Source organism: Sebastes fasciatus, chromosome 12, assembly GCF_043250625.1.
Source record: "Sebastes fasciatus isolate fSebFas1 chromosome 12, fSebFas1.pri, whole genome shotgun sequence".
In the NCBI taxonomy this organism is placed as follows: Eukaryota; Metazoa; Chordata; class Actinopteri; order Perciformes; family Sebastidae; genus Sebastes; species Sebastes fasciatus.
This window is the reverse complement of record NC_133806.1, coordinates 13,447,848-13,461,851: the sequence shown is the minus strand read 5'-3', so window position 1 is coordinate 13,461,851 and position 14,004 is coordinate 13,447,848. Positions and strand designations below refer to the sequence as shown.

General features: G+C 43.3%; 2 protein-coding genes across 12 annotated transcripts in view; one reads left to right on the top strand and one right to left on the bottom strand.

Annotated features, from left to right (window-relative positions):
* cicb (capicua transcriptional repressor b) overlaps positions 1-4,133 on the top strand; it is a 41,220-nt gene extending 37,087 nt beyond the window's left edge. The window contains exons 20-21 of the mRNA XM_074653189.1: positions 1,049-1,180; positions 1,960-4,133. Of these exons, the coding sequence (XP_074509290.1) occupies positions 1,049-1,180; positions 1,960-2,249 (422 nt within the window). The 3' untranslated portion in view covers positions 2,250-4,133. The remainder of the gene's footprint in view (positions 1-1,048; positions 1,181-1,959) is intronic.
* A 212-nt stretch (positions 4,134-4,345) lies between these two features.
* znf526 (zinc finger protein 526) lies at positions 4,346-12,377 on the bottom strand. 11 transcript variants are annotated; one of them, XM_074653193.1, is made up of 8 exons: positions 12,001-12,377; positions 10,110-10,557; positions 9,793-9,959; positions 7,884-7,979; positions 6,960-7,789; positions 6,731-6,866; positions 5,068-6,642; positions 4,346-4,927 (listed from the first exon to the last, which is right to left on the bottom strand). In XM_074653193.1, exons 2-8 carry the CDS (start codon positions 10,435-10,437, stop codon positions 4,760-4,762), a joined length of 3,300 nt encoding a protein of 1,099 aa, XP_074509294.1. In that variant the 5' UTR covers positions 10,438-10,557; positions 12,001-12,377; the 3' UTR covers positions 4,346-4,759. The 11 variants fall into 11 exon arrangements, with proteins under 11 accessions (XP_074509294.1, XP_074509293.1, XP_074509295.1 ...); XM_074653192.1 differs by having other exon boundaries at positions 4,346-4,933; positions 11,994-12,376; XM_074653194.1 differs by having other exon boundaries at positions 4,346-4,933; positions 6,960-7,756; positions 7,872-7,979; positions 12,001-12,376.
* Positions 12,378-14,004: the final 1,627 nt, after the last annotated feature.

The window sequence follows — 14,004 nt, the reverse complement described above, 5'->3', positions numbered from 1 at the left end:
TTTTGAGTTCTGGGTAGGTGATTTGTGTCATAGCAGCGTAGGTTGAGGGGTTTGAGCTAAAGTAGAGCTCTTGTTCGTGTGATTATTGTTTTTTTTAGAGTTTGTACTTTACTTACATTGAAACTTTTTGAATCTCTTGTGTCTTAATGACCTCAAATTCCCCCTCCATAGTTGGCTTTATTTTAGTTACTCACATCTTGGTGAGAATCTGCCACACCATATTTTCAAAAGTGATTATTTTACTGAGTAAAAACAGTTAGAAACAGGGTAACAACACAAAGATTCTTATTGCTATTGTTATGGAAGTAAACATCCATATACCTGCAGACCACAGGTGACTTACTAGTGACCCAGACTCTGCACGGTGCATTACAAAGTTCTTAATTCTTACTTTTTTCCCCAGCAATAAAAACACAAGATGAGATGATGTAGTAAAATATATCAAGTAGGCATGTTTGTTGCAAAGAAAAATTGAAAGATGCGGTTGAAAGCTCTGGAAAAGACATACTAAGTGGGACCTTGAATAAAGATTTTTTTTTGTCAAACTGATGTTAAAACTGGTTTGAAAATCTAAAAATATCTGAGCAAGATAAGAATCACTGACTTGATGAAAGGTTTTACCCGCTGCTGTATTTTTCCTGCTTGGTTGGTCCTACCTGTCTGGGTGTATCAACGATGACGGGGCCTGAGGGGACAAAGGCCCTGTTCAGACATGGCATTAACAAGTCTTGGGTGATCCGATCACAAGTCGACAGATCTAAGTACGTCTGTTCACATCTGGGTTTAGAATGCGTTTCAAGTGACCGCTTGTGTTCGAATCTCACTGAGAAAATGGACACTTCGGACCACGTCTGAATGTGGTCTGAGCGAGCGGATTTCAATGCGTCTTGGGTGCATTCACACCTCTGTACTCAGAGCTGTCCACTTTTGATCGGATCATCCAAGATGCATGTTAATCTGGTCTGAACAGGGCCATGAACAGAGATGATTATTATTGTAACTAGTTTCCTGAAGACTCATCCTCTCCACCTGTTTGTCCCTGACCCAGCCACAGACGGAGAAGACATCCTGACAGATATGGAGTTTGATAAGGTGCCGTACTCCTCCCTGCGACGAACACTGGACCAGAGGCGAGCGCTGGTCATGCAGCTGTTCCAGGAGCAGGGCTTCTTTCCATCAGGTAAGACACAAACACACACACTATATATTAGGGCTGTCAAAGTTAACGGGTTAACGCAAATTCATTTTAACAGCACAAATTTCTTTAACACGTTAACGCAATCGATCTTTCGGAGGTTGTACCGGGTTCAGTTTTAAAGCTAGAAAAAAGATACTGGTATCATATGAAATTAGAAAACCTAAGGAATCCATGGCAACCAGGTCATATAGCTTGTAGCGAAGGAGGTTATGGAGGCTAAATAACGCTCCAAACTTGTGCTAAATCTTGGCGAGTCATGGGGGTCCCTTGACCTGAATATGGTCAAGGGTACCCACCCATCTCCCCCAAAATGGGTACCCACGAATCTCCCCTTTACAGACATGTCAACTTTATGATAATCACATGCAAAATTATCCGCTGAGTTACAGACGTCCCTTTCCCAATGTAAGTCTATTGAAAAAGTATTTTTGGGCCCAACGGCATCACGTGACGGACACGGAAGCTGTAGTACCGCCAGTTGGCCACTATGTAAAATTTGCTTCAAAGCTCGGCACTCTTTCTGGGGGCTTGGGATGAACTGATTCGTATTTGGTGGTCAAAGGTCACTATGATCGCACAAAACATGTTTTTGGCCATAATATTAATTCATATGTTAATTATGACAAATGTCTAACAGGATCAAATTATCAAGTTATGACAATTTGGACAGACATGGATGTAAACCACTACTTGACTGGTTTGTAAAGGCATACAAGCGCAAGGCGGTAATTCTAGTTTTTCTGTTGTCATTGTGATTCCAGCTCAGGCCACTGCAGCCTTCCAGACAAGATACTCCGATATATTCCCCACTAAGGTGTGTCTGCAGCTGAAGATCAGGGAGGTCCGGCAGAAGATCATGCAGACGGCTACCCCCTCTGACGTCTCTAGTTTAGGCATCCCCGACTCGCTCGGCCCCCTCCCTGGACCTTCTGGCTCCCAGTCAGGAGAAGGATCAATGAGGGGAGGGGGGGACCTGCAGGATGACGACGTGGATCAAGGGACAGAGGGGAGCCCAGAGGATCCTCGGGATTCACAGGACTCTTCTAGATGAGGGATGCCGACAAATTAGCTTGACCAATCAGTGACTGTTGAAGTCACACCTTTCCACCCCCTATACGCTTTCACACACTTCTTTTAATCCACACTCTCCTCTGGTCAGATCCTGATTTCTTTCCATCCTCAGCAGAGAACCTGTGAGGTTGAGAGATGTTTGTATGCAATGTTGGGCCTTTTTTTTTTGGTAATGTGTGTGACCCTTGTACCAAAAAAAAAGGACACATGAAAATAACAGTGGCACAAAAACTACTACATAACATAACCACAATGCACACACACACTCTGCAAACTCTTAATTCCCACACTTGAAATTCGCACTCTGTATTAACCACCTTGGAGAAAAGCTCCCATCGATGCCAGTGAACGAAGGACCATCGTGTACAGCTGCACTCATTTGCTTGTTTTCTTGTTTTTGGACGGAGCGACCTGCTTAACCCATTACGAGACAGTGAAAAAGTCAGCAGTTTTAAAACAACATTATATGTTTTGATATTTGTTTTTAATAGCGTTAGAGCAGTAAAAGCAGTACGTATTACTGCTTGAAGAACAACCTGTATTTAGACTTATCCGTTGTAAGCTTGTGTCTTGTTTCTGCTGACATTAGGGGGCTGGGCCCTCAACAGCCGGAAACAATTTGATTCAACGCGAGAACTCGTTACTGTGGACCTGGAAAGATCTTTTTCTCCGTTTTATTGCTCACATGTAGACCTTCAGAGGAGGTCTACCAGGAGTGACTGAAAAATTGACTGAAACTCAAGTGGACTTCTGGCAGTGCCATCATTCCTGCAGTTACCTGTCTGGCCAAGTCCTCCCTTCTTGCGACTGACCCTAGCACATGCCAGTAGGAAGGAGCCGAGCATTCCTGTGCCTCTCAATCGCTAGCCATGAAGGAAGGAGGTGGGTCAGAGTCAACGGGCACATCCTGGCTCTTAGTCGTAGAGGACAGGCTGATAAGGCCTTAATCCTCTATTGCCAAGCAGTTTTATTAACTTTTTTAAAATAATTTGATTTGTATTTAACATTGTCATATTCAGTTTGTTGTTGTACTATTCCTATGGTTATTATTATTATTATTATTATTATTACTCCTCATATCATTGCAGTGAACTCTGGTCCTTAGTTTTGTTTTCATTGCTGGCAGATGTTTCCTTCATTCCCGCCAGATATTGTTTTCTTCTTTTTTTATAATTTTGGAGGCAGGTGAGAGAAGCTGCTCCACACCTGTACAGTTCCTCCATTGTAGTCTTCCCTTGACTGGCCTCTCACCTCAGCAAGGACCTGCGGTGCAGTTATTTTTCATTTCAAAGAGGACGATAAACACAACGTGGACCTTTCCATTCTTTCAGCAGTAGTAAGACGTATGTTTTTAGGGCAACCCTGTATGCCTCCGTGTCCCCTCGCTAAGTTTGATTCTATAGCCTCAACACTTGTAGATCTCCTTCCTCCACCTCTTTCCTTCCCTCCTTCCTCCCTTTGTCACTTTATTGCTCTCTCCAGACCTCCTTTTTAGGCAGGCGGAGAGAAAACCGGGGGAAGCGAGGGGAGGGTTGATGAATCAAAGAGAGCTGGTAGGATCTAATACTGGTTGTGTCTTTGTGCAAGACTTGGTTGTGTTGTAAATAATTACTGTAGAGTCAGTAGACTCATTATATTATTGATAAGGAAAAAATCTGTCATTGAACATAAGTTGACTTTTAAGACACCCGTTGCCGAAGGTAAAACACATGAAATGGAAAAAATAATAAATATGGCTATTAATGTTTTTTGTGTTATACTCCTTGTTTTGCTGTTCCAGTATACAAGAGAGGAATTTATATGAATAATTTAAGTTTGTATCTGTATCTTTCAGTATGCAAATAAAAATAGGTGTTCAATTAAAGTGGTCTTATCGCTGGCAATGTGAAAAACGGGTTTTCCTTAAGCAGAGATACAAACCATCGCTCAAGAAGGTTATCTAAAATGAAGCATCTTTTTGTCCAGCACCTTTTTAAATGAAAAATTAATTAATTTCACATCATCTCTACATTGTACAGTTGTCTCTAAGGTATGTCGACTTTAATATATGGTTGTGTTGAGTGAGAGTTACAAATGTTTATCACCTTGAAAAAACATTTATTGATTTCATCTATTTACAACAGCACGCGCAAACCTTTAAACCGAAGAAAAATCACATCCATTTCATATAAATGATAAAATTTAGCGTACAAATGTCATCTGAGGCACAAACAATGGTCCTTATTTATAATCAATGCCATACCCTTCATTTTAGTATGCAATATTTCAACAGACTAATACTGATCCCTCTCAGCTTTGCAAAAGAGAGAAGATGAATTACTTTGGCCTTGACATTTTATAGCATTCTTGTCCAGTACATAATAATCTGGTTCCAGTAAGTCTGAATACTCAGCCTCTCAGTAGTCATTTAGTCTTTGTAAGAGTCAGTATTAAGATTAATACTGAACTCATCAATTTGGCAGAATAATGTTAGTTTTTGTCCACTTCAACTCAGAGGAGCTGCAGTCCGTCCACGGCGACCGTGTCCATGGCGAGGCCGTTCTCTAAAGCGGTGTGATAGATCTCCAGGGCCTGCTCCAGAGGCAGCACTCCTCCCTCGCTGGTCTCAATGATGGCGATGGTCTCTCCAAACTCATTGCACATGATGGTCGGGGTGCCCTGTGTCTTGAGAGGAGGAAACAGAATTAGTTCACCTAACAGAAGAGATTACACAGACACATTAAATGTCATCCTCTCCCTGATTTGAACTGTTTAAACATGTTTGTTTAGGGATGAGCGAGAAGGATATACATTCTGACCTGCTGAAGATCTGAGGCTTGGATCTGGATGAGCTGAGTCTGCCCGTTAGTTAGTTCCACCGCCGAGGCGTCCACCACGGCCACGGCAGAGCTGGTCTCCATGGCGGCGTGGGCAGCGGCCTCTTCATCCAGCCTCTGCTGCCTGGCGTGGGTCTTTTTGTGGTTCCTCAGGTTGGAGAAGGTCTTGAAGGCTTTGCCGCACTGCGGACACACGTGCGGCCGTTCGCCCGTGTGTGTTCGGCGGTGCTCAGCCAGGTGCATACTCTGGATGAAACCCTTTCCGCACACTTCGCAGCGAAACGGTCGTTCGCCCGAGTGCGTGCGCAGGTGCTCGCGCAGGTGCGTGTTCTGACGGAAGCGTTTGCCGCATACACTGCAAGGAAAGGGGCGCTCGCCAGTGTGGACTCGCTGGTGGAGTGCGACTCCGGAGGAAGACACGAACAGTTTGCCACAGATTGGACACTGGTGGGCTTTGGGCCGCTTCCCGGCGGCGCATCGCGGCCGCCCGGGGCCCAAGGCAAAGTGGCTCAGTCTGTGAAGACGCAGGTTGGCAGGAGAATTGAGCTTCTTCCCACAAATATTACAATTTAGACCCCCCCGCGCAACACTGGTTGAATCCCCCTCCGCTGAGGTGGAGGGCTCCGAGGTCAGATCTTTACCCGGCTCTGCTCGGTCGTCTGTCTCTTCTATCCGCACTTCTATCTCTGTTCCAACCAGGTTGGGGTGCCGCTCCAGACAGTGGCCGTCCCGTTGTCTCCTGGTCAGGAAGCCAGCATCACAGTAGGGACATGGGTAAGGGGCCGGAGCCCCCGGGTGTTGAGTGTAGCGATGTGCTGCTAACTTGGTGGGCCAGCGGAAGGTGGCGGGGCAGTCTGGGCAGCACAGCGTCGCGGCGTTGGAGTGCAGCAGGCTGTGCTGACGGAGGTTGGAGGACTGCGAAAAGGAGCGGTGGCAGACATCGCAGCGGTACGGCCGCACGCCGGAGTGGATGAGATTGTGCCTCATCAGATTGGCCAGAGACGAGAAGGTTTTGCCGCAGTCGGAACACTGGAAGGGCCGCTCGCCGGTATGAGTGCGGATGTGGTTGCGCACATGGATCTGCTTCTTAAAAGACTTGCCACAGATGCCACAAACGAAGCTGCGCTCGGTGACGTGGGACTTGCGTCGATGGTGGATGAGCTGCAGCTGCGAGGTAAAGGTCTTGGAGCATGAACGACACGAAAAAGGCCCTTTGACTCCTGCGCCGGTGTCATTCGGCGGAGCAGGTTTGGTAGCTAAGCCAGACTTGGTGGCTAAGCCAGACTTGGTGGCATCCTCCACCTGCTGGGGCTCATTGGTGTTGCCTTCAAGTGGGGCAGACACCTCCATGCAGTTGTCCTCCCCTTGCTTCTCCACTTCACCTCCTTCCACTTCGCTCTGAGAACTCTCTATCGGATCTACTCCCATTTTTTCCATCTCATCCTCTGTGAGAGGAGCCAGCAGGTTGATCTTTGCCTCGTCGGTGTGGGAATTCTTCTCCCTTGCTCTCTTTAGGATGGCAAGAGCAGAGAGAGATGCTCTTATTGGAGCTGAGACCTGAAAGGAAAACAACACACGTATGTCAAATTGAAATGTAATGCTAACTTGAGACACAATTGGGATTGGAATATGCTTATATTACTACCGTGGAGACAGGGGCGGGTGTGTCCGATGAATCGCGGTTGAGGTGGGTTCTACGGTGGTAGAGGTACTTGGTCATGTTGGTGAAGGTTTTGTTGCAGAACTGACACTTGTGAAGGGGATCCGCAGTGTGGGACTTCCTGTAAGGAAACACCGAAAGAAAAAGATGAAACAATGAATCAAAAGTTCACATCAGCTGTGTCACAGTTCCGTAGGCTGCCGTGGTGTTCTACCTGTGCATGATGAGAGTCATCTCAGTGGTGAAGCTGTTGCCGCAGTCCACACACAGGTACCTGGCCACGCCCGAGTGTGTGCGCATGTGTGTCTGCAGCGACGTCGCCTTCTTGAACACCTTGCCACACTCCGGACATTCGTGCGTGCCCTGCTCGTGCACGCGTTTGTGAGCGGCCAGCCGGTTGACGGAGGTAAAGGTGCGGTTGCAGAGCTCGCACTTTTGGGACTTGGCCCAGACCGCTGTTTTCTTCTCCGCTACTCTAACCCTAATGTCCTCCACCTTCTCCGTGATCTCTTCCCTCCCTCCTCGCGCCTCCTCGAACCCGCTCATGACGCCGGGCTCTCCGCTCTCTTTGTCCTGACCCAGGAAGTGCTCTCCCTGGTGCTGGAGGAAGTCCTCCGGGGTCTGGAAGAGAAGGGAGCATTCTGAGCACTCGTAAGGGTGGATGACCACCACCTCTGTTGGTTGCTGCTGCTGCTGGGTGTCATCCTGGACACCGGGGGCCAACCTTATCTCCAGTGTCTGGACGCCGTTCTCCAGGACCCCCAGCTTTCCCAGAGAGCCTCGGGCCACAGCGGGCAACAGATGGGGCAGCTTGGAACGGCGCTGACTGGGGGCAGTGGAGATATCCGCCAAAGCTTGAGCTGTGAGAATCTGCAGGTGCATGGTGGCCGAGCCCGGGGTCGCTGTCACTGGAGGCATCAGGGCGTAGCGGGAGGATGTGGCAGGTTTGGAGACAGACTGATGTTTCTTCTGTTGTTGTTGTTGCTGTTGTTGCTGCTGCTGCTGCTGCTGCTGCTGCTGCTGCTGCTGCTGCTGAGCGAGCACCTGGAAAATACACACAGGAATGTAGAAACCTTAAAACCCTTCATCTAATTCTCATTTAATTCCTCTGTTGTGAGGTGTTTACAATCCCAAGTACCTGTGCCAAGATCTCCCCGGCCTGCTGCTCACTCAGTACGTAGTTCTGCATGTTGTGCAGTGGAGTGACGGTGCCATCAGGCTGCAGCACATACTCCTGTTGCAAAAAAACAAAAAAACATAGCTTATTACATTTTTATATTCAGTGAATGTAGTGCGACAGAAGTGATGTTTGATCATTGCTCTTTAATGTAGAATAGCAAAGACGCTAAGAGTTCAGTGCCGTTGCTCTGATTCATGTCTCGTAGTTGATGATCAGATGCTTCGGAGACTAGATGTCTGCCGTTCGGCCGTGACGCCCATTCAAACTAGTGTTTTCTAGAATTACAGTGCAGTTGCAGCCAACCCAATCTGTGCTGGCCTACACAACCCAGATTCACTGAGATGATAAATGTTTCACTTTGAATGCGCTGAAGAGCATTTAAGGGCCTGACCCAAATGAAATGAATGCAAAGTCAGAAACTGCCAAGTGTCTTCACCAGCCAGAGATTTTGAGCTGTGCATGTGAATGACTCAGCACAGCGGAAAAATTTATGAGTAAATTACAGCCGTTACTAGATTTACTGCTCAAATTTACAGTTGTTCCACTGGCAACTTCACTCTATAATGAGATGTAACTCAGTATAATCAAGTGCCCGCACTCCCAATAAAGATGACAATGCACTTCACATTCAGCATGAATCTAATTAAAGGATGTGAATGAGTCTGCAGAATATAACCTACATCAGTGGTTCCCAATCTATTTTCCTTGAAGCCCCCCCTACTTAAGATCTTTTTTTTGCAATGACTTAATTAATTTACTATATTAGAGTGAGAGCCAAAATAGATTTTTTCTTATTGTGGTTAAATAAATGTAATTTATGGTGTTGTTATATTGCTGCTAGACCGCCCCGTTAATACAGATGCGTGCCTCGCTTTGTCTGCGTCAAGCAGGAGAGCAAATGGGTTTTGGACCGTAGTGAAAATGCTGCTTTTGAAAGGCTAAACGCCAACAAATATGGATTGAAGCTGAATATTTTGTTAAACATTATTAAAGCTGCAGTGGGTAGAAATGGAGCAAATATGATTAAAAGAAGTTATTTTTATAAAACGGTCACTATATCCTGACAGTAGTGCATGAGACAGGTAATCTGAAAAAAATCATATCCTAACGCATCTGCAAGATTTCCCAGACCGGAGGAAAACAACCAATCAGAGCCGAGCTGGTGCCTTCGATCAAACGGTCAAACTAGGCAGCGCTTATCAAATATGAATCAGTATTCTGTTACTGTAATGCCTATTTCTCGCCTCAAATGTTTTCAGAATCATCTTGTAGTGTACTGTTTAGCTGTAAAATGAGAAAGTTTATGACCCGGCAGTCATGTTGAGATCAGTTGAGGAAATACCGAGCAGTACCAAACAGTCAATAGGAACTCTCTCTCTGAAATGACCTCTGATTGGCCAAAGTCTCCCGTCACGGGCTAAATTCTTTAAAGCCTGAAAACAGAGCCATGAGGAGGTGCAGAAGTCTAGTTATCTCTCAGAGCACTTGAATTACAATATGCTGAAAGGTTATTATGGAATTTGTGCCCATTGATGCCAAAAATATTCTGCTTACTGAAGCTTTAACTACTGTTGCCCAATATGCATGTTTTATTTATTGTTGTTACAGCGCAATAACATGCTGTTGGTACAGCCACATTCAATTAAGGAAGAAGCTTATTTTAACAAATTAATTGTTACCCTGTTTCCTAAAAGGGTGTGGCACCAACAGTTTGTTGAAAACCTGCACCAGTCGGTTAATTAAAATACCAAAAATTGTGACGAAGACAGACTAGAATACCGCGGTATGTAAGGTAAATTAATACTACTTTCCAAATTAGAACAAAAAGGTTTTACAGTTATTCGTAAGTTAAATAAGTCTCCCTTACCACAGTCTCCGTGCTGCTGTGTGTGCTGCTCCTGCTGTGAGTCCGCCGGTGCTCCAGCCAGGTCTCAGGTGAGTCAAACAGAGCCAGACAGTCAAGACACTGGTACTGAACAGGTCCTGACATCTGACCCTCGGACCCTTCTTCTGTCTCCAAAACCTCACACAGCTCTGGGGAACAGTCATACACACAGTCTTTCATATTTCTATTCAATATTTTTTTATTTAGTCTTTCATGCACTTCCACAGAATCATGTTGCATCATACACAGACTATCCCACTGCACACTTTTTTATGCTTGCTCAAAATACACAATCTCACCTTGATGCTCCACCTCCATCCCCGCCTCTCTCATGTGCATCTCCTGGTGCTGCAGCAGCTCCTCCGGGTTCACAAGGATGGCGGCGCACTCCAGACACTGGTACTGCTGGGCTTGCCCCATCTCTGAGATGCCCTGGATGGTCATCATCTCGCCTACCTCCCCTTCTCCTTCTCCCTCTACGCCGGTGTGGATCTGCTGGTGGATCAGCACATCCTCGAGGGTGTTGAAGAGCTGGTGGCACTCACTACACATGTACTGGTGCTCCACATACACATCCTCTGCTGCCTCCTCATCCTCCTGCTGCTGCTGCTGCTGCTGCTCGGCCATGCTGGTACTCTGTGTGTATTCTCTTATGTAGGTTGTATCATAAAAGATGAGGTTGTTGAACTGAAACTTCAGTGCTGAGTCCAATGAGGGAAGACTACTTTTGTCATCCAGAAGGCACACCTGTGGTAAACAACAAAAATAAAATGTCAACATGTAAGACAAGGCAAGGCAAGGCAGCTTTATTTGTATAGCACATTTCAACAACAGGGCAATTCAAAGTGCTTTACATAAACAACAAAGTGCAAAAGAACATTAAGACATAATTAAAACAGTTATAAAAACATAAAAACATTCAATATAAGAAAATAAAAACAAGATAAAAATAAAAGTTAGGATAGAAGCTAAAACAGAATATAACACACAAGAGTAAAAGTTATAGTGCAGTATAAGATCATTATCTGGTTTAATAAAAGGCAGCAGCAAACATGAAGGTTTTAAGCTTTGATTTAAAAGACCTCAGAGTTGGAGTTGGTCCTGCAGGTTTCTGGGAGCTTGTTCCAAATATTTGGTGCATAATATACAATGACTTTTATGATATTTTCATAACAGTTTTTATGACATTGTTTCTGACATTTTATGACATATTTTGCCATGGTATACTCTATTATTAAATGTTTTATATCATGGCATTTTTTGTGACGAACTATATTATTTTTCTCATGGTATACTATATTATTAAATGTTTTATATCATGGTATACTATATTATGACTTATGATATTAAATTCGGACTTTTTTTGGTATACTATACTATGACATTTTTATGATATATCATCTATTTTATGACTACTACTACAACAATCACTACTGCAACAACTCGTAAAACAAGAACTACAACTTCTACAATTACTAATGCAACTTCTACTACTATTTATATATAATATTTGGTGCATAAAAGCTGAATGCTGCTTCTGGATGGTTCATAACATAGCAGAAGATCAGAAATGTATTTTGGCCCTAAACCATTTAGTGCTTTGTAAACCAGCAGCAGTATTGTAGTATGTACTATGTTGTATGTAGTATTGTAGTATGTACTATGTTGTATGTAGTATTGTAGTATGTACTATGTTGTATGTAGTATTGTAGTATGTACTATGTTGTATGTAGTATTGTAGTATGTACTATGTTGTATGTAGTATTGTAGTATGTACTATGTTGTATGTAGTATTGTAGTATGTACTATGTTGTATGTAGTATTGTAGTATGTACTATGTTGTATGTAGTATTGTAGTATGTAGTATGTTGTATGAGGCTAAAAACTGAGCAGTATCACTATTAAATCAACAGCTATCCAGCAGCCATCACATACAGTTTCTTGTCAGTGTTCCTACAGCTTGTCATTAATGCATACCGTCACACTAAAGAGCCCCAGCAGTGTTTATATAGATATAACAGAGCAGTCAGCTGGTAGACAGGTGGAGGCCTTGTGATGCTAACCATGCTACCATCCCTCACTACCTCACTAATCATCCTCCGCCTCCATAAGGTGCTCCATATCTGTGTTTACAGTGTGTGTGATGGCAGATGGAGAGCTGTTGGCGGCGCTCCCTCGGATACCTCAGACCTGTTTCTGTCTCCGGTCTCCGCGGTGTCCTCCCGGTGCTCCCCGGTCCGTCGGGCGGTGTCCTGACGGCGGCGCTACCCGCTTCTCCCCGCAGCTCTCCGGCTCCTAACCCGGGCCCTTCTTACCCCTCTAGTTACCTCTCATTTACTGTCGTCGGGACGATCCCCTCGTGTAGTCATCTCTCTTCGTTTCAGCACCAACTGATGCGTCTTTTTAGTTAGTTAGTCCCCTTGTCAGCATCGGTGGAAGTGGAGAAACACAAATATGAGAAGAGTCTTTTGGAAAATAGCGTTTCATTGCGTGAAATAAAGCGTTTGCACGTTGATCGACTCCATTCTTGTGAAATGAAGCCCCGCCCCAATGCGGTAGTCTCGACAGTTCAGAGCCTGTGATTGGACGGGCTGGCTGTCAATCATACACTGGGCTTTACTGATGGGTATTGTAGTTTTTTTTGTTGATTTGTTAGATTACAGTTTTCCCTAAACCCCTTTAATCGTTTTTTGTTTTGTTTTTTATTCAGTTTAACTGAGTTCTGCAATTTAGCTACTTAATGTGCTTTTTTTTCCTAAATGTATTTCGAACAACCTGCAGCTTTGGAGCCACATGTGGCTCTTTAGGTCCTCTCCAGTGGCTCCCTGTGGATTTATAAAAATGGAAATGAATAACTGTTTTTTGTTTACATTTTCATTTTTATTTATCATTTCTTTAGGTCTATGGAGTATTAGGGCCACATTGAGGAAAAAAAAAAAATCTGAGATTTCGAGAAAAAAGTCGTAATATTATAAAGTAGTAATTTTACGTGTTATTTTTTTCGGTAAAGTTATGACTTTATTCTTGTAATATTACAACATTTTCTCATAAAGTCATGACTTTATTTTTGTAATATTACGACTTTTTTTCTCAATAAGTTATGACTTTCATTTTCGTAATATTTCAACCATTTTTCTCGTAAAGTTATGACTTTATTCTCGTAATATTACGAGAATAAAGTCTCAATGTGGCCCTTACACTCCGCAGTACATTTGCACTTTGGCCCTCACTGCATTAGACTTATGTACTAAATACTTAGACTATAAACTGTGTTACCTTCATCACAATGCTCAAATGTTGAGCAGCTCCAGACAGATTTTTTTTTTTATTTTGCCTAAAATGTCTCTTTTGGTGGTAAAGGTTGCTGACCCCTGCCCTAAACTCTTTAACCGTTTATTTTATTTTATTTTATTCAGTTTAACTTTGAGTTCTGCAATTTAGCTACTTAATGTGCTTTTTTTTTTTTCGAACATGTAAAATACAATTTTTTTTTTTTTAAATAAAGAAAAGAATGATCATACCAACAAGTGGACAGTCAGAAACAAATAGTATTTACATACAATGAAAAGTATAAGAAAAATAAATTATCAAACACTTGAAACCTTGATTTACATATTCGAAAAGGAGTGAGAAGAAGTATAAACGTATTTAATCCCACCCCTTCTCCATAAGTCAATTATTAATTATTAACCAGCTTCCTTATTGAGCCATACATACACTCTAATTAAATTTTCCTAAATTTGTCTTAACTATAATTATTATTATTTATAATTATTCTAACTATAATTATTACCTTTAATCTGTGTCATACAGACATATAAATTAATTACTGATATAATTATCCTTATCAAAATATAAATTTGTTATAAATCCAGAATACCAATTCATTACTTATAATATAACTTAATCACAATACCAATTCATATCTTTTTCTTTGGCGGATGTCTTTCTTTTTCAGCGTCATTTAGGGCTTACATATATTGTTACTTTGTTACATCACACCGATTCTGGCTTCACTTCATTGGCTCCCAGTCTCTTTTAGAATTGATTTTAAAGTGCTTTTAATCTCATATAAAGCTCTGAATGACCTGGCACCGGAGTATATAACTGAGCTCCTCACACGGTACTGTTCAAACAGGCCCCTCAGGTCTGCCAGTCTGGGTCTTTTAACTGTTCGAAAGACCAGGTTAAAAA